Below are 18,205 nucleotides of genomic sequence, written 5' to 3'. Positions count from 1 at the left end.
AAACATTTCAACTTGAGAAAGCTGATTGAATTAAAAAAAAAAAAAAGACTATATAAAACTGTATTTCTTCTCCAGCTGTACTTTCAGAGCCCTACATTTGTCTAAATGGAAGGATATCTTTCAGTACCAGGCCAGTCATGCTTTTGCATGATTATCTCTATCAAACTCTATTTCTTTGGAAGGAACTCTTAAATTAACTGTCACATAAATGTTTCCTGGTAGCTCAAGTAATCCTTCGTAAAATTTTGTCTAACTCTACGGCTTGAAGTTAATTTTTCTTAAATCTTTAAAAATAAAAGTTCAGTCTTGTTATTGATTTAGATCCTTGTGGAATTTTTTTAGTATTCCATTACTCTTTTAAATAGTCTTTTTTCCCCCTTTTGCTATTTTTCCTATTGGTTTTCTTTCATTAAAAATTGAGACCCAGCCAGTCTCAGTGGCTCATGCCCGTAATCCCAGCACTTTGGGAGGCCAAGGTGGAAGGATCCCTTGAGTCCAGGAGTTTAGGACCAGCCTAGAAACAGAGATTCTGTCTCTACCAAAAAAAATTGAAAAAATTAGGTGGGTGTGGTGGTGAGCATCTATAGTCCCCACTACTTGGGAGGCTGAGGTGGGAGGATCACTTGAGCCTGGGAGGTAGAAGCTGCAGTGAGCCGTGGCTGCACCATTTCACTCCAGCCTGGACGACAGAGTGAGATCTCGCCTCAAAAAAAAAAAAAAAAAAAAGGCACCCAACATTTTTAGAGTGACTGTCACAATAATAGCACCTGTCCCTAAATAGAGATCCTACCTTAATGTTGGTTAAAGGAGGTTGCTCTTAAAAAGGAGCCACGAATCACTGAAACGGGTTTCACTTTTGTTTTTGTTTTATTTACCTCTGCAATGTCCTTTTAAGATCAGTGTGATAGGAGACCCATCCTAAGGGATTGTTGAAAAAGAGGAAACAACCTTAATGAAAAGTACTATCATTTTAGTTCTTCTAGATTTAGCCCATATCTTGAGATTAAAAAGACTCTTTTTTTTTTTTTTTTTTTTTTTTTTTTTTTTTTTGAGACGGAGTCTCGCTCTGTCGCCCAGGCTGGAGTGCAGTGGCCGGATCTCAGCTCACTGCAAGCTCCGCCTCCTGGGTTCACGCCATTCTCCTGCCTCAGCCTCCTGAGTAGCTGGGACTACAGGCGCCCGCCAGGTCGCCCGGCTAGATTTTTGTATTTTTAGTAGAGACGGGGTTTCACCATGTTAGCCAGGATGGGAAAAAGACTCTTAATGGGATATTTTGAATGAGACCTTCACATATATGCTCCCTTTGATAAAATTTGTGTCTGTGGCAGTTTTTTTTTTTTTTTCTTAATTGGCCTTTTTATTTCTTTATTTACTGCTTTAAAATATTTTCATATGTAATCTCATTTCAGTTTTCAAATGAATTGGTTAGAAGAGGTATTTTGTCCCCATTTTAATTATGTAGAAACTGGTTCACAAAACAATGACGATTTACCCAAGGTCATGTAGCTAGTTGGTCAAAAACCCGGGCTAAGCATCAAGACGTCTTCATTTCTGGGTGTTTATTTAAGTCAGCGATCTCAAACTGGGGCCAGTAACATTCTTAGGTCTTGCTAGGAGGGGACCCTGACTTGGACCCCACACTTTAAAGAGCCTAGCTCTGGCTCTTTCCAGTCCCATGGGCCAAAGACCCAGACACCTCACATTCTGGGTCCCAGGTCCTCAGAGTCCTGTCAAATGTCACCAAATCCATTTGAGTCTGTCCTCCTAAGGGCAGTCTGCACCTTTGATGTGAGGAGCATTAAGCCAGAGGGCCAGCCAAGGGGAGGCTGTGTGAGGTGTCAGGGGATAGACAGAGCTCAACTCCCATAGGTGTGCAGGCTGGAGCTGGGGTGGAAAGGTGAGGGCTGGGGGCCAGGAGCCAGCTCTTCTCTGCTGCCCCGTGTCTGTGTGCAACTCCAAGATGTCCCAGAACTCCTAATTCTCACACCTGGCTGCCAGGTCTTTAGGAAGGCATATTTTTTCACTGTAGACAGACAGAATATATTTTGTTTAACAGTTAGTCAGCTTGATTTATACTTTTAAATATTTAGACATATGATATGGGGGCCTCCGTTTGTACTCTTGCCCCAGGCTCTGCTAATGTTAGGGGTGGGCTAACAGAACGCCAACATGGTTTGTTTGGCTAGCACACCGCTTTTTTTTTTCTTTTTTAACATCTTGAATTAGTTTCTAACATTAACAATTGGGAGATTTTGTGTAAGAATAGAGCTTTCTGATTTCTCTTTTTTCAAATTACAGAAAATCATGGGCCTGCCTACTTGTATGGCAAAAAAGAGCTGGGGCCAAGCAGGACCAGCCTACCCTGGGTGGGGCTGGCCCAGTGGTTTCTAATTGGCCACAGTTCCCACCTGTCTCCCTTCTCTCATTTCGGTGACCTCTGATCTCTCTGGCCCCTGAGGGCATTTGAGTTTGTCACCCCTGATTTACATCCTTCTTTAGATGTGTCCTTTCTATATAAAGCCACCATGCCATCACATTTAACACATTGTTTTTGCCTCTTTTCTACAACTTCCCTCAAAGAAAGTGTTTTTCCCCACTAGCTAAGTGTAAATCCCTACATTTTAGTATGGATAAATGCCTATAATTTTGCCATCTTATTCCCTAACTTCTGAATCTTGGGAAATCATTAAAACAACAGCTAGGAACTTCAAGAGAGCAGTCTTTCTCCACAGGGATCCCCCCTTTCTCCATGCCATGCGAACTGGAAACCCAGTGCAATGGATTTTCTCACTTTGACCCCAGTGAGGGAGGGAGATTTTTGATAACTGACAAAGAGCTGTTGTTCAGGTTTGCGACAGGATGGATCAGTCAGCCCCACCTCATGGCCCCATGCTTCTTCCAGGTTCATCTTCCCCTTCTGCCCCAGAAAAGCCCCCAGCCACAGCCTCCTTGCCTCCAGGTCGCCAGCACTCCACCCCCTCCTCCGCCCGCCTCTCAGTCTGGAAAACAGCTTTGCACGTTAACCTCCAGGGGCATTCACTGGGTTTCCAGAGGGGTCCCCAGCCCCACAGGCTGCCAAAATAGGCTCTTTACACTCCATAGATGGGAGAGAAAAATCTGCTTGTTCGGTTGCAACTGTCAAGCAAAGGACGTGCTGAGCTCAGATAGAAATAGCAGCAGGGTCAGGGCAGGGCAAGGCCCCAGCATTTCATTAGCTCGGCCCAGCTAAGGGTGATTAAATGCACACAGTGGCCCATGAATGGGGCCATGGAGGGCAGCCACACAGTGCAGCACAGAAAAATCATTCTTTGGCCGCTGTCAGCTGGCTGAATGGGACTTAATTATCGGGATAATGAGAACTGATTTTCATTGTTTTAATTTTGGGGAAGGGGTGAGAAAGGAGGGACTTTTCTTCCTCATCTGGGTGAAAAGATGCTAAACTGTGGCCTCTAACGGGGCCCATATCCTCCAGGCTGCTGTTGGCTCCTGTGTTTGCTGTTCTTTATCAATGCTGTAAGAGAGTGTTAGGATGGTCTTCTGTGTCAGTATCTCCTTTAAGGCCTGTAATCCTGGCAGAATGTGTCCTCAGAAGAGCATTTCTGTGCTGGCATCCACTGTGAGCAGCTGCACCAAAGCAACAGAGGGACAGAGAGAAGCCACTGGATAGAGCTGCCCATGCTCAGCCCCTTCCAAATGCCTCCAGGACATGAGGGAATCCTACCCTGCTCCTTTTTTTTTTTTTTTTTAATACAGGATCTAGAGAATTCAAATGATCCACTGGAGGCAAACATTGGATCGTCTGAGTTCTTTGCACCCTGTTCAAGGTTCAAGAACCTAGGACTCTACTGCAGGCCACACCACAACACTGTTGGATCATCAGACCTCTTCTAGCTAGAAATCCTTGACAATTGAGATAAGCTCCACTTACATGAACCCTGAAAGTTATTACATATGACTTATTCAGCCCTCCCTTATTCAATTTGATTCGCTTGCCACCTTCCCAAGATATTACTCTTCACGTGGAAATGACTTATTTATTGCTCAGCTTGTTCCCTCATTTCTCTATGTAACATGTACCACTAGTAGGATCATCAAACAATAAGTATTTGCAAAACCGGGTTTAGCGTGGTTCTAGGTGCTATGCAAATATATAATGACACCCCAACCGAAAGAAAGTCAGCTGGGAAGACCTGAAACAATCAGAAAAACACACAAGGGGACTGTAATTGAATGTGAATCTCTCTAGCCAACCAGAAGAAAGAGAGGGTGGGTTTAGGGGTGGTGAGGAACACTTTGTGAAGAAATGACAGCTTGTGAGGACTCCAAGGTTGAATAAAATTCAACAAAGAGCAAAGAATGGAATTGCATGGTGTGTTCGAAAGAAGGAAACAGACATTACTGGAATAAAGACTCCATGTGGGGAAGAAGGTTGAGTTGAAGAGTAGGGCCAGAGGATGTGAAGTTTGGAAAGACAGACAGGGCATGCTTTCTTCACCCACACCCACATCTTTGACCATAAAGAGTGGTTGTCATTGCTATCGTTTGTTTTTGTTTTCACTTTGCCCCTTCAAGTTCTTGAAAAAGATAGGCAGAAAAGAAGAGGGTATGTCCTCATTCATGGAGCACAGAGAAGGAAGCCCTCTGTGATGTTTCCAGATGTGTAGGTTTAGGCTCTAGAGCAGTGCTGGTGCTTTCCTGGGACTGCGCAAGCTGATCCCCAGGGAGAGACTGCAAATCCTTTCTCTGCTCAGCTCAGTTCAGGTTCCTCTTTTCTTGAAGATCTGACAAATATTGGTTAAGTTTTTCAAATCTGACAGCTGGGTTCTTTGTGGCAAAGAACCTCTCCTTAGGTGGCTAAGGAGAACTGGCTGTAACAGGCTAATGTCCTACCTGGCCCCTTTCCAGCAGGAGAAATGCCGTAGTCCTTCCCAGAAGCCACATCTTATATACACAGTCCTCAGTGTGTGTCTGTGCATCAGAATCAATTAATCATGCCTGTCAGGAGGGGGAATGGCCCCTCTGGCTGAAACAGTGGCAAGAGCCCTCGTGATTGAAGACCCCTTTGCCTTGGAAACCCATGCAGGTCAGAGGGGAAAGTTGAGTCTAGATGGCATGCGGTATTCCTTGGGTGTGTTTTCTCATCCCTGAAATCTGCCCATGTCACCCAACTAACGGCTTGTAGCAAAGCTGTATTGTCAGTGCAATCCTTTGGGGACTTGTTTGGGCCTGAAGAAGCCATTCATTTCTTAAAGAAGAAAAAGCTGGCAAAGTGGAATTTGTCATAACAGCTCTTAGTATTACAACTTTTGTTTCAAGATCTTTGGGCACTTAAAAATGGCTTTAAGTGGCCACTCTGCAAGAGTCTATCTTTTACATGGCAGCCTGTGAGATCTTTCACAAAACAAACCTCATCCCATCTCCTCTTTTGTTGAGATCCCCATTGGTCCTCTATTTTGTATAGAAGTGGTTCCCAATCTTTTTTGATTTAACACCCCATCAGTAAACAATTTTGAATAGGTACTCCCAATATACATATATTTCTTTTTATATTATACACAGGTATTAGTTTCCTAATATATTATGTACTTTATGAAACATACACAAAATTAATTTTTTTAAAGGCCGAGATAAAGATGAAGCAAGCAATAGCTTAAAATGTCTTGTCAATTATGATGGCTTCATACTGTCATTACATAATATCTCAAAGCACAATAAATATGTCAGGGGAGATAGTTCATTTGTGATGGAAATAATATAAATCCTTATATCTAATAGTTTTCTTGGAAATTTCTAATTGTTTTGGTTTGACTTCTTGTTACATGCGAATATCTGGTCATTGTCTTCACCTTGTAACATGACTGAAGAAAACTTGTTCTAAGGGCAGTATCAATGCTATTATTCTTATTATTTGCTTGTGCTTATACTACTAATATTATCTTTGATCCATTGTTTCCATGCGGGAATATTTTAATCCACTTGTCCATTTTGTGTGTGTTAGGTTAAATTTGATAATATCCATAATCCAATGAGTCAGGAATGTGCAAGCTTTAGTGATTTGTATGTAATTGAAAGCCCCAGGGGAGTGAGGACTGGGGACACCATTTACCCCCTCTGCAATGTGCAGGTCCTAATCTTGCCACAGGATATCTCATGAACAATTCATGACACATAACAATGGATGTGAGGACTCCATTGTCAATATTTATATCAAATATTATAAGACCATGTTTTTTATTTCCTAGAAAAAAATAAGTTCAAATTCTAGTACTTTCTGACTACTAAATTCTAATGGATCATCTTATGTAACTCTGGGGCATGCATCCTATTTGGAGACCAAAGGTCTATAAGATGGATTTCAAACCCATTAGACTTGACTTACAGGGTCCTTCTCTATCCAAACTCAGCCCATGTTTCCAGCCTCATCTCCCATTGTTCCCTGTCTTATACCAAGGAGACATCCCATTGCTTTTTAAACATCAAATATTCTTTAATACCTCCATTCTTTTGTGCTTACTATTCCAGTCAACTAGAATGCCTTTCTCCCATTCTCTAACCCAACTTAAATCTTTGTAAGATTTCTGATTCCCTTAGAGCAGAGGTCAGCAACGTTTCTGTAAAAGGCCAGATGGTAAATATTTCAAGCTTTGCAAGTCATATTATCTCTGCCAACTACTCAATTTTATCATTGTAGTGCAAAAACAGCCATAGGCAATATGTAAACAGATAAGCATGATTATGTTCTAAAAAAATTTCTTTACAAAAATAGGTAGTGGGCTGGAATTGGCCCTTGGGCTGTAGTTTGCCAACCCCTGCCGTAGAGAACCTGTCACTCTTCTACTACTGCCATCCTAGCTTTTTCTCCATGATTATCTGGTTTTTTTGGGGGTTTTTTTGTTTTTTTTTTTTTTGAGACGGAGTCTCGCTATCACCCAGGCTGGAGTGCAGTGGCCTGATCTCAGCTCACCGTGAGCTCCGCCTCCCAGGTTCACGCCATTCTCCTGCCTCAGCCTCCCGAGTAGCTGGGACAACAGGCGCCCACCACGTCGCCCGGCTAGTTTTTTGTATTTTTTAGTAGAGACGGGTTTCACCGTGTTAGCCAGGATGGTCTCGATCTCCTGACCTCGTGATCCACCCGTCTCGGCCTCCCAAAGTGCTGGGATTACAGGCTTGAGCCACCGCACCCGGCCTGATTATCTGTTTACAAGCACATTTTTCCAAAATACTAAATTATTTGAAGTCAAACACTTTTATTCCTATTCCCTAAAAGCTAGAAATCTGGGACTAGAAATGATTCAATAAAGACATATTATTGAATATCAAGAATTTACATTATGTTCTTTGTGGAAAAAAATGGAGAAAAATTCTTTGGTTGGGTACAAGATTGAATGGCTTACTTCTAAGATTTATCTAAAGTAAAAGATTATGTAAAAATACAAATTAATGAGATGGAAGGATTTGTCTTGAGTTGGGACTAGGTCTTCTAAAAGCGCAGTCAGTGTACTGCTCATCTGATCACCCATGTTCATATTCCTGCCACATTGTTTTGGCCCACAGCTTCAATGGGACCTGGAGAATCACTTCCTTTTCAACCACACAGCCACCGCTGGGGCCAACCGCTCCCTACATTTGTATAATGCTTTATGATTTTCAAAGCAAGTAGCACAATTCCTATTTTGTAGATAAGGCAACTGAGGCACATTAAATGACTTGCCCTGTGAATGATATAACTGAGACTTCTGATTCCTAATCTAGAACTCTTTTTGTTACACCAGACAGCCTCTCAGGTAATTAGAACAAAAACATGACACATTGCAAAATTAAGTCCAAGAATAAATTAACCCCATTTGAAAGTCCAAGGAGATCTTCAGACAAATGTGTAGCAGAATTTCAATGGTATTTGGTGGAGTTGGCCTAATGGAACTGTGGACACACTGCCAACTTTACACGAGATACATAAATCTCAAAATCAATTTAACTAACTTTCATTTATCTTGGAAACACAAAAATTTAGACTAGAACTTGGCAGGAATAAAGAGATTTACACCAAGCCTGCATCCCCACTACTCTTGTAAACTGCTTCATGAACCCCAGTGTTGAAGACCTCACTGTTTTGTTTGACTGTGAGGGCCGCCTACGCATACTTGCTGCTGGAGGAAGGTTAATACTGACTCAGAAGCAAGAGGACCACTGACTGAATCACCACCACTTACTACAGTCCTCTGCTCTGTGTTCCTTGGAAATCTCTTGCCTCAGCTTGGGCTTAACCCAACCCACTTAGAAGGAGAGAACAATTTTACAGCCCTGCATGGAGTGACTCCAAGCCAATCGTGTCTGTTTCCAAGTGATCTGACGCAGCAGGCAGATTGTATTTCCTTTGGAGGCTTGGCTGAGAATTGTTGGGTTGGCGACATTGAACCAGAGTGAATAAAATAAGACTGTCAAGAAAAATCTGAAATGGTCCCTAAAGAGATAGGACTAATGAAATGCCCAGGTCAGGGGTGGGGTGCTTTCTGGGGAGACTGAAAAAAGAGTGAAGGACTAGGTGACCATGTGTGAAATTCAAGAGTCAACAATGATCTAGGTAAGCCAGGCGGATTGGCACATGCCCAGTACTTTTCCGAGAGCAGGCACCAAGCCTAAAAACATGCACAAAATCTACCTCTTATTTTTATTCTTACCTATAATCAGATTTTTACTGAAGTTTTTCATGGTTGATTACCTGTCCACCTTCCTCCCATCCTGCCAAAGAAGGCAGGGACTCTGAGTGCATTTGCCATAAACCAACAGACCCCTGTGTTCAATTATTCTGGGCTTAGGGAATAGTGATTAAGGAGTTCCAGGGATGGGATGTGAGAGCAGCAAAGGAGTTAGGTTTCACTTAAGGTCCTTGGGAATAAATAAATATTCTGTCACTAGGATGAATGAGGTTGGTTCTTCACAGATCATGTGAAGGGACAAGCTTAGCCCTAGAACCAACTCCTGATCCAGATGAGTTTCTGTTCAGATGGATAAGGGCATATCTTTGAGCACCAGATTCCATGGGCACATATCTGGTTCATTATTCTCTGCTTTGTTTGTGCAAAATTATTTTCAAAGGCAAAGACACAGGGATAAAGTTGGACTCTTTGAGGCTGTTCCTTGAGCAAAGAGGTGTATGCCTCTGGCTGCCCACTTGGCAGTGGATGTCTTCATGCTTCTTTTTTCCACCCAAATATTATGGCCACTGGAGTATTTGTAGGAAACAATCTAAAAAAAGACAACACTCACTTCCCCTTGCTTCAGGCTCTTCACAGTCAACTCCACTGGCATGTTTCAGGCACCTGCTGTGTGCCAGGCATTTTTTTCGAAATGGAACAATATTGCCCTTGTCCTTAATGCCTTAACTGTCTAGCAGGAAAGACATTGTTATGAGTACCTGGGGCAGAAACAGTGTGAGAAACATTTTGGAGACCCAAAGGAAGGGGCTATTATAAAGAAGTTTCACCAGAGTAGAGGTAAGAAAGGGGAGAGGGCATGCCTATAGACACCTATCCATCATTTGCTCGTCCACACATTGATTTCCCTAAATATTCATTGTCTGCTTGTCATTTGCCAAGAGTGAAGGGCTTGAGATTCACCGATGAATAGGACCTGGAACACAGAGTAGGGGGTTGGGCGGAAGAAGGTAGTGGTGGGAGAGGGAGTTGAAAAATAGATTGGGCCACATTAGTAAGACTTTTGCTTGCCAAGTTGAGTCTGAACTTTGTTCTATAGGTAATGAGGAGCCTCTGAAGGTCTTTCTGTAAGGGGTGGCACAGATACCCGCCCCACCCCATTGTTTCCTACCCTGCAACTTAGAATATTTTATTCACGTATCTGTTTTTGAGCTTGTTTCTTGTTTGATTCCCTGAGATATGAGTTACCTCACATCTTACCTTAACTTACAAGATACCTACTGTATCCACCACTGTATTCCCAGTTCTGGGCACAAAGTCTGGCACACAGTGGGTCACCAGCAAATATTTTACTTACGGAATAATCAGATCTGTGTTTAGACAGTTGTCTCCAGTTGATACCGTGGAGGGAGATCCAAGGTTGGGAGATCCTGGAGGAAGGACTGGTAACAGCAGAGAGGAGCTGAGAGCCTAATCTGGGGCTGTGGTGGCATAGATGGGAAGGGGAGAGATTTAGAGGACTCATCAGAGTTAACATTGTCAGGCCTTGTTGAGGGAGAGGGAGGGTCCAGAGTTTTCCATTTGGATGTCTGAGTAGCTGGTGATATCGTTGACTGAGAGAGAGGAGACAGGGTAGGAACCTTCAGGAAAAGAGGGGCTTGTCATGGAAAGCAAGGGAGCATAGATAATGAGATCAGTCTTGGACATGTGTGATTTCAGACAACCATAGAATGTTGGAAATATATGTGGGCAGTTCTGGAAGATGGCTGGAGCTGAGGTCACAGGTTTTTGTGATAAACGAAGCCAACGAAAAGTAAAGTCACTCAAGGAGAGCAGATAGAGTTGGAAGAAAAAATAGAAGCCCCAAAACTGGAGGAATATCATTTGAGGGTGAGAAAGAGGAGCCGGAGGGAGGAGACAGAGGTGTGCTCTGAGAGGCGGGAGGAGAAGAGAGGAGGACTTCTGGCTACTATGGGTTAGCATGGGCCCTACCTAGGACAGGGCAGAGGTTAGTGGGAACGGGAGCTGTTATCTCGGGCGACCAACTCCACTCAGTTCTTACCATGTTAATGTTAATGGCAAACTCTTGGCAGTTCTGGGCAAGTGAGAAGAGCAGAAACACCTCTGTGCAGTTTATCAGGACTTTCTCCTTCTAGCACACCCTGAGGGTGAGGCCAGAATTAGTCATGTGCTGAATGGTCTGCCTATTTCATGATGGCCTCAGCTTGGAAACATTTGTTTTTGTGCAGCTCCAACTCAAGCACCAGCAAATCCAGCCTCTCCTCACCTCCTATTACAAATGGCTGTCCTGGACTAGATCGGTGCTTAACAAACAGCCCACACTTTGGGATCTGCGTTCAGGTTCCGGCAGGATTAGTGCAGGTGGCTTCTGGCTCTAAATCTCTCAGAGGAGACATCTTCTTCTGGGGGCTGGTTCACATGTGAGTGCTGATCATGACCTTATGTCGGGATTAACCTCCTTTCTCAGTATCTCCTGCTACATTCCATCTGTTTCTAAAGACACCTCATTCTGCCTTCCTTCCGGCCACCCACTGTTACCTTCCACTTCCTGTCGGCTCATACAGGCCAGTGACTTTACTCAAGTCACTGAACATTTTGGGGAAAGGAATTGAAAACATAAAGAGAAGCCCAGTCCACAAAACAGCTCAAAATGGAGATGCTCTGGCTGAAGGAAGGAGTGTTGGGGTCCAGGAGCCCCGCTCACTCCTCAGCACCTGGGAGCATCACAGAATCCATGGTGAACCTCCGGGGGAGGAGACACAGCACTGGCCTTAGAGTCCGCAAGCCCAGGTTCCTTGGCCCTGTCTCTTTCCCTCTGTCTGTTGTCTGTAGCTCCCTCCTAGCTCTGAAACTCCGAGTGCAAGCGAGCAGGTCATGAGTCACCAAGCCTCTTTTCCTGGGCGTTTTTCCTTCTGGGGAGAGAACAGCCAGGCTTGGACAAAAAGTGTTGGGACACCCTGAAGCAGAACACACTCCCTGTCATTCCTGGCCTCAGTCTCCTCCAGAACGAAAGCACCCAGACCTGTAGGCCTTTTTTTGGAATGAAGTCACTGGTCTGTGTAGGTTGACAGAGCGTCCCTGGAAAAGGCTGCTTGGGAAGGAAACTCACAAGGCATGGGTGTCCCCACTGGAAAAATCCAGAGCAAAACCCTGCTGGAAATCCCCCACCCCACATACACACAAGGAAACTCCATGGAAGGCATCCTGGCTTGGAGGCCTCAGTGGGTTCCTCCTGGAGAGTTTAAGGGTAGGGAGGCAGAGGAGGAAGGAGAGAAACCTAAAGTCAGCAGCATATTCTCATGTTCTCTCTCTGTTAATTGCCTCCTCTCTTTTTCTAAGAAGGCTGAGATACCGAGGCTTCCTCACCCACCACCCCTTCCTCTACCTCCCCTTAGTGCTGGGTGAGTTCATCCATCAGGACCCCTGCCTGGGACTGTCCTCACTCTCCCGCTGTGGCTCACTCGCCCCCAGGGCCCAGCCCAGCCCAGCCCAGCCCAGCCCAGCCCTACCCAGCCCAGCCGGCTGCATGCTTCTACCCAGGCTCCCACTCAGGCTCGTGCGTCACCGCTATTCATCTTGTTTAGTGCTTGGCTTGGCTGCAGATGCTGTAAATATGGTAATTTTAGACTCCCTGATTGGAAAGGATTGCAGAGCGGGTTGTGGGGGAGGAGGGCAGTTTGATTTACTCTGCAGGAGCTGGATCCGAGATGGCTCTCCACCCTCTGTGCACGCCTCTTCTCCAAGCTGTACCCCATCAAGCTCCACTCTTAGTGTTGAGTCCTGACTTCTGGGGTCTTGGGAGAAATGAGAGGGACAGAGTAGATGTCTCTGGGTTCTGGGCCTGGAGAATTGCTGGTTAGCACACAGCATCACATGCAAGGAGGCCGGAAGTGTAGTCCGTGATGCGCAGGGTGGGGGTCCTGATGCGGCTAAGACAATGCCCAAGGCTGATGACCCAGGATTATCCCCCCCACCCAGGGCACACTGGGGATGAAGTGGGGGCTGCCCAAGGCCTCTGACCCGTTCTAAGTGCTCTCCCTTTTCTGTTCTCCTTTCTTTCCTGACCTCCCTCCATGGGGGGCCATCAGTCCCCAGGGCCTTCTGCCAGGCATTCACAGGGTTGTCAGAAAATCCCTCCTCCCACCCCTTTGTTGCATAAAGAACTAATTTACATTTGATTATAGGACCCCTGAGGGGGTAGGGGTGTATTCAGATCCCCAGGGAGTGACTGTGAGGCTGGCATTTCAGGCCCTGGGAGTCAGAGTGGGAGCTGAGGATTTTGAGCCCCAGGAGTAGGTCAGGTTCTTCAAAAGCCACCAGATAGTCTCCCAGCTGCCTGTGTCATCTCCTCAGGACAACCCTAACTCCAAGGCTGGTGACTGAGTCAGACTTGGAACATCCCCATTTTTGAGCCACAGTCTGTAGTCACAGAATGTTCCAGGGGGAGGGATCAGAGGGGGGAGAAAAGGAGGGCACAACTCACATTTTTTGAGCCCCAAACTTCATTTGACCAATGAGGAGTGGCTTGCACCAAATCATCGGTCCAGCTAACCACAAGAATGTTAGCTCTTATCTGGTGCTTCATCCATGCCCTGGACACATTTTTATAGAAAGATCTAGAAGACAGGGAAAAAAAAGTCTGATAGGTATTTCTTTCTACTAAGTCCTGCAAGAAGTTACAGCGGAATCCTGCCACTCTCCCTGCTGACTGATGGTGACCTTATGTTTGGTGACAGGAAACTGGCCATCTACAAGGCAGCCTCTTAAAACTTCGGTCAGCTCTGACCGTTGTCTAATAATCCTTCGCTGCTGCTAGTTTTCCCCCACATCTGTTTTAGTGGTCGTGGAGGATTAGGGGACTCAGAAGGAGGGTGTAGGTTGTCCTACTACATAAAAAGAACTAGCAGGACTCCTCTAAGGGAGCAACACGGAGAGACTTTCTCACCCCTCTGCGGGCAGGCCCTGCCCCCTTTCACTCACAGGAGTGTTCACTTCCTGTGCACACACTGCGTCGTGCTCCCTCCTGGACCATGAGGTGCCAGTCACCACACACTTGGATTTGTTTACTTTTCCTCCTGGAAATGTGAACATGAGGGCATTATACTCACTTTTCAAAGCAAAGGATTCTTTCCTGGAGGAGTTAATAGTCCTTAGGTGTAAGTACCCCTCCAGTGGTTGTATAGCAGTTGTCTGTTGGGGGACCTTAAGTGATTATTCATGGAATCTTTCATGCTAAAGATGCATTGCAGCGAAACGTCATTGGTTTGGACCAATTCCAGTTACGGTCTGAAGAACCTCAGGTATGGGACATCCCCTGCAAAGCAGTCTTATTACTCTTTATCCTGCAGAGTCACAGCTTACAGAATCTTCCCTAGGAGAGGTGTGCCTGGTGTACTTTTAAAAATAGATGCGCCTCTTGTGTAAATAGCATTTTGCCTGTTGGAATGTAAATTAATGTTGTTGGAGTGCTTGGAGACAGTTTGTTCTTTTAGTGGATTAGCAATTTCCCCTGCAAATGTTGTTTCACGGTATTTGCTAAGCACATCCTTCCGTCATATGCAATATGGAATTCCATATCAGCCAGACTAGATGGGCGAAAACTCTGGAAGTTCTGCTGTACCTAATCCATCAATAACCCTAGCAGTGATCTGTGTTCTAGAGAGGCAGGGGTGGGAGATGAGTCCAGGTTTTCTAGAGACATTGGGAAATAACAGCACATTTGCCAGAGAAGGAGTTGCTTCCAAAAATTTTAAAAAATAGTTAAAGAGAGGCATTTATAACCAAGAAGAGTAGACGACTGAGAAAAAAACATGCCGGTGAATGAACAGCCTGGCAGAGGGTGGAGAAAGCAAGCCTGAATAGTGTGGAGGGGGTACAAGAGTTTCAAATTATTTTCCCTATATAAAATTCCCATGATCCCCCCCAGGCAGTCAGTTTTAACTGCATACCCCGCCACTCCCAAATTCCATTCTTCCGGAGGCCTGGTAAAGCACCTCCTCAGCACTCCCTACCCAGTCCCAGGCCTCATGTGTGCTCTCCCCACAAGGCCACTATCCCCATCTCCACTTCCATGTCATCCTTGGATCCTAGATCACTGTCCCTACAGCTCACTTCCTTGTTTCCACTCCCTGTCCACACATTAAATATCCATGCTCTGGCCTGGCAGTCAGCAGCCCCATGACCTGACTCCAGGGCCCCTGCAGCCCCATGTCGCGTCCCTCACAGGTTTGATGCCCGAGCAGCAGATTTCGCCCCCACAGAGGACTCAGAGAGTGCCTGGCCGTGATAAGCACGTGTTACTATGATTTTGTCCATCTGTCTCCTTGCTTTTGCTTAGGCTGTTCCCCTGCCGTCCTCTCTGCCTGGCAAGATTCCCCACTTCCCAAGAAGTGCCTGCCTCTGGTCTCCAGTAATTGTCTGACGTCAGTCATATTCTTAAATCTGACCAGCTCACAGTATTTACATCCAGGGTTTCTCTCTTTTTCTAGAATGAAAACACTCCAGGTCAAGAGCTTTCTCTCACACTTGTTTACAACCCCTCAGCATCTAGCATAGAGCGCTGTACACAGCAGATGCTTATTTTAGACTGTGATATCCTTAATAATAATAATAGTTCTGCTTTATTAATCATTTTCCATGTGCAGGCACTGGGGGTCTCTCCCCAGATTCATCTTCAGCACAAACCGAAGAGGGTTACCATCAGTTCCATTTTATGGAGGAGGAAAGTGAGGTTCAGAGGATTTTCACTTGCCAAGAGCATAGGTAATAAATGACAGAGCTGCGATTGGAACCCATATTTGTCCCCTGAAGGACTTGAATTTGAACTCATAAGGGCACTATTCTATTACTCTCGTGAAGACAGGGACTATGTCTTTACTTAAAGCAGGGTTGCAAGTAGAGACCTGAAGGCCAATATGTTTTGTTTGGCCCATTCTGTGTGTGTTTGTTTGTTTAATCAGGAAATTTTACATCCACATCTAGCTTTCTGGCTTTGCTGGGAGGCCCGGGAGATGCAGTAACCCTGGATTTAAGCGTAGTGATGCTGGCCAGTGCTTGAAACAGCTGTCCCCACTTCACTACAGCCTCTGCTTGCCTGGCCTAGGGGTAGAGGAGCATTCGAGTTTGCATCTTCCGCACTGTACTGTCCAGTTCCGTGTTTCACCTCGCGGGCATTGGGATTGGGGTGGGTCCATTCTTGGTTATATAGGACTGCCCCATATATTACAGGGTGTGTAGCAACTCTGGCCCTCACCCGCTAAATCAACAGCACCTTTCCTTCAATCATGTTGACAATCAAAAACTCCCCCAAACATTTGCAAAGCCCCTAGTGAGGGTGCTGCCCCGTTCGCTTTTGAGACACAATGGCAGATAACCTCTTGTCTGACAGTGCTGGCACACAGTAGGGCCTCCATTAAATAGATTTAAAAGACCTAAAATGCAACATCCATTACCAAATAGTTCTCATGTTAAAAGTTCCCATGAAAGGAGAAGCAGAAAAATACAATAATCATATTTTTTTAAAAAAATATATTATCTGGAGCAAATTTAGTGCATTCCTTAAACACCTGTCCCATGATGGGAAAAAAAAAAAAAGTTAGTAATAACACATTTCTGTGGAGGCATTTCCATTCTCCACGCCTCAGTTCCCACTGTAATGTTAATTGGTTATGGTTTTCTTTGCTTCTAGTCCTTACATGCACAGCTGTCAACCAGGCACCACCCCAGGAAATGCTGCATTTAAAGGGATAAGTAAGAGGAACTGAATCACACGCAGCTTTTCTAAGGAGAAATGGTATTGTTAATACTTTTGCTTTTTGTTCTAATTATAAAAATACTATGTGCTTATAGTAGAAATTTCAGAGTAAAGTACTAAGAATAAGTAAAAATCCCTCATACTCTCATCATCAGAAGATAATCACTATTTCTATTTTTGTAGATTTCCTTCCAGTCTTTTTTCCCATCACACATATTTGTGTTTGTTGTCACTGACTTCATTTTGCTTCTAAGAAAATTGGGATTGTACTATTGATAAAGCCCTCCTTGCCACTGCATGGCTGTATCATGATCAGTTTAGCCAGTCCCCTTTTGTTGAACATATGGTAGCTTCCCAGTTTATGCTGTGACCAACAGGACAGCAATCACCTTCTTTATTCATAAATCTTTTGGGATCACTTGGATTATTTCTATAGAAAGAGTAATATGGTAGGCAGTGCAGGAAGAAACCATCCTCTCCACAAGAGAGATGTTATTGGCTGTGGCCCTAGAAGAGATGGGCAGAGCCAAGAGTAGACTGAGGTACAGTTAAAGAATTTCCAGGCAGGAAGAAGTTCACGTTGTTGAGCTGTCTTCTCTAGTGCAGCTGAAGACAAGCCATCTGCTGCGAGCAAAGGGAGGCGAGGTGGGGCTGGGGACTTGGGTGGAGTCGGTTTGGAGCTCCCAGCGCAGGAAGCAAACAAGGGCTTAACCAAAGGATGAAAATTATTTGGCAGCATTGAGCGCCTAGGTCACGCTGTATGATTTAGAAATAGAGGCCATTGGCACAGACATGCAGCTCTCTCCAGTGAGGCAGAGAGACAAAAGCAGAGGTGGGATGGAGGTTGGGGGTGGGGAGGGCGGGGATAGTAGGATCATCTCAGGTTTGGGAAATGGCCTGACAGGTCCAGCCAAAGGTCAGAGGGGCTGCTGAGAGCCTCATGGAATCTTTTCCCACCCAAAGTAATAAGATGACTGTAACACATAAGTAAAAATCGTCTCTGCAACCTAGCAAACAGAGCTAAGAAATGAGTTTTGTCTACTAAAATGGCTTTACAGACCCAACATGAGCTCAACATAGACCATGAGTTATTTTATGGTATAATAATAACAACAGTGAACACTTTCTACAGCAGATCACAGTTACAGAGTGCTTTCTACAATACACGAGTCCGATCCCATAGGGTATTACCAAGTGGGTCCTCCATTTTCAAAGGAAAAAACTGAGGCTCAGAAAGGGTGATGATATGTATAAGTGTAAATAGGCATTGGCTGTGGAGTCAGACTCCAGACCAGCTCCAAGGACAGATTTGTGATAATTAATATATTCATGTGACCATCTCTTCTGTCCTTGCAAGATGACTTTTGTTGGAAAACGAAAGTCTCAAAACAAAGATCACACCTGTGACTTTGATCTCCTAAGCAAGACAATCAACCAGTCGTGCTAACAGGAAAAGCCAGTTCTTCCTAGATGTAAAGAGTGGTCTCAGCATCCTGCCTACCAGGCTGGTCTCCTTGCTGTTCTCTGAACAGACCTCACACAGTCCTCCCGCCAGAGCTTTCCCCTGGTGAGTGGTTTCTATACATGGACTCTTCTCCCCCACGTGCCGACACAGCTGATTCTCTAACCTCTTCAAGTCTTTGCTTCAAGGTCCCCTTCCCAGTGGTGCCTTACCTGGCCCCCCTATCTTAATGGCCACTGCCAACTCTCTCCTCCAGCACTTCCTGTCTTCCTTTCCTGTTCTTTATTTTCTTCCATAGCATTTATCACCTTCTAA

The 18,205-nt window shown here is 44.9% G+C and overlaps 1 protein-coding gene across 2 annotated transcripts in view; it reads left to right on the top strand.

The window, feature by feature from the left end:
- Positions 1-18,205, top strand: part of RAD51B (RAD51 paralog B) — a 774,018-nt gene that overhangs the window by 713,872 nt on the left and 41,941 nt on the right. Inside the window, exon 11 of one of the 2 annotated variants that reach the window (XM_030931004.1) lies at positions 3,754-6,219. The exons of the other annotated variant lie outside the window; for it this stretch is intronic. Within the exon in view, the coding sequence (XP_030786864.1) occupies positions 3,754-3,773 (20 nt within the window). The 3' untranslated portion in view covers positions 3,774-6,219. Of the gene's footprint in view, positions 1-3,753; positions 6,220-18,205 lie in introns of those variants that run through there. 2 annotated transcript variants of the gene reach the window in all.

This window comes from Rhinopithecus roxellana, chromosome 5, assembly GCF_007565055.1.
Source record: "Rhinopithecus roxellana isolate Shanxi Qingling chromosome 5, ASM756505v1, whole genome shotgun sequence".
Classification (NCBI taxonomy): Eukaryota; Metazoa; Chordata; class Mammalia; order Primates; family Cercopithecidae; genus Rhinopithecus; species Rhinopithecus roxellana.
The sequence above is the reverse complement of the archived record's forward strand: the minus strand, read 5'-3'. Positions and strand labels throughout refer to the sequence as shown.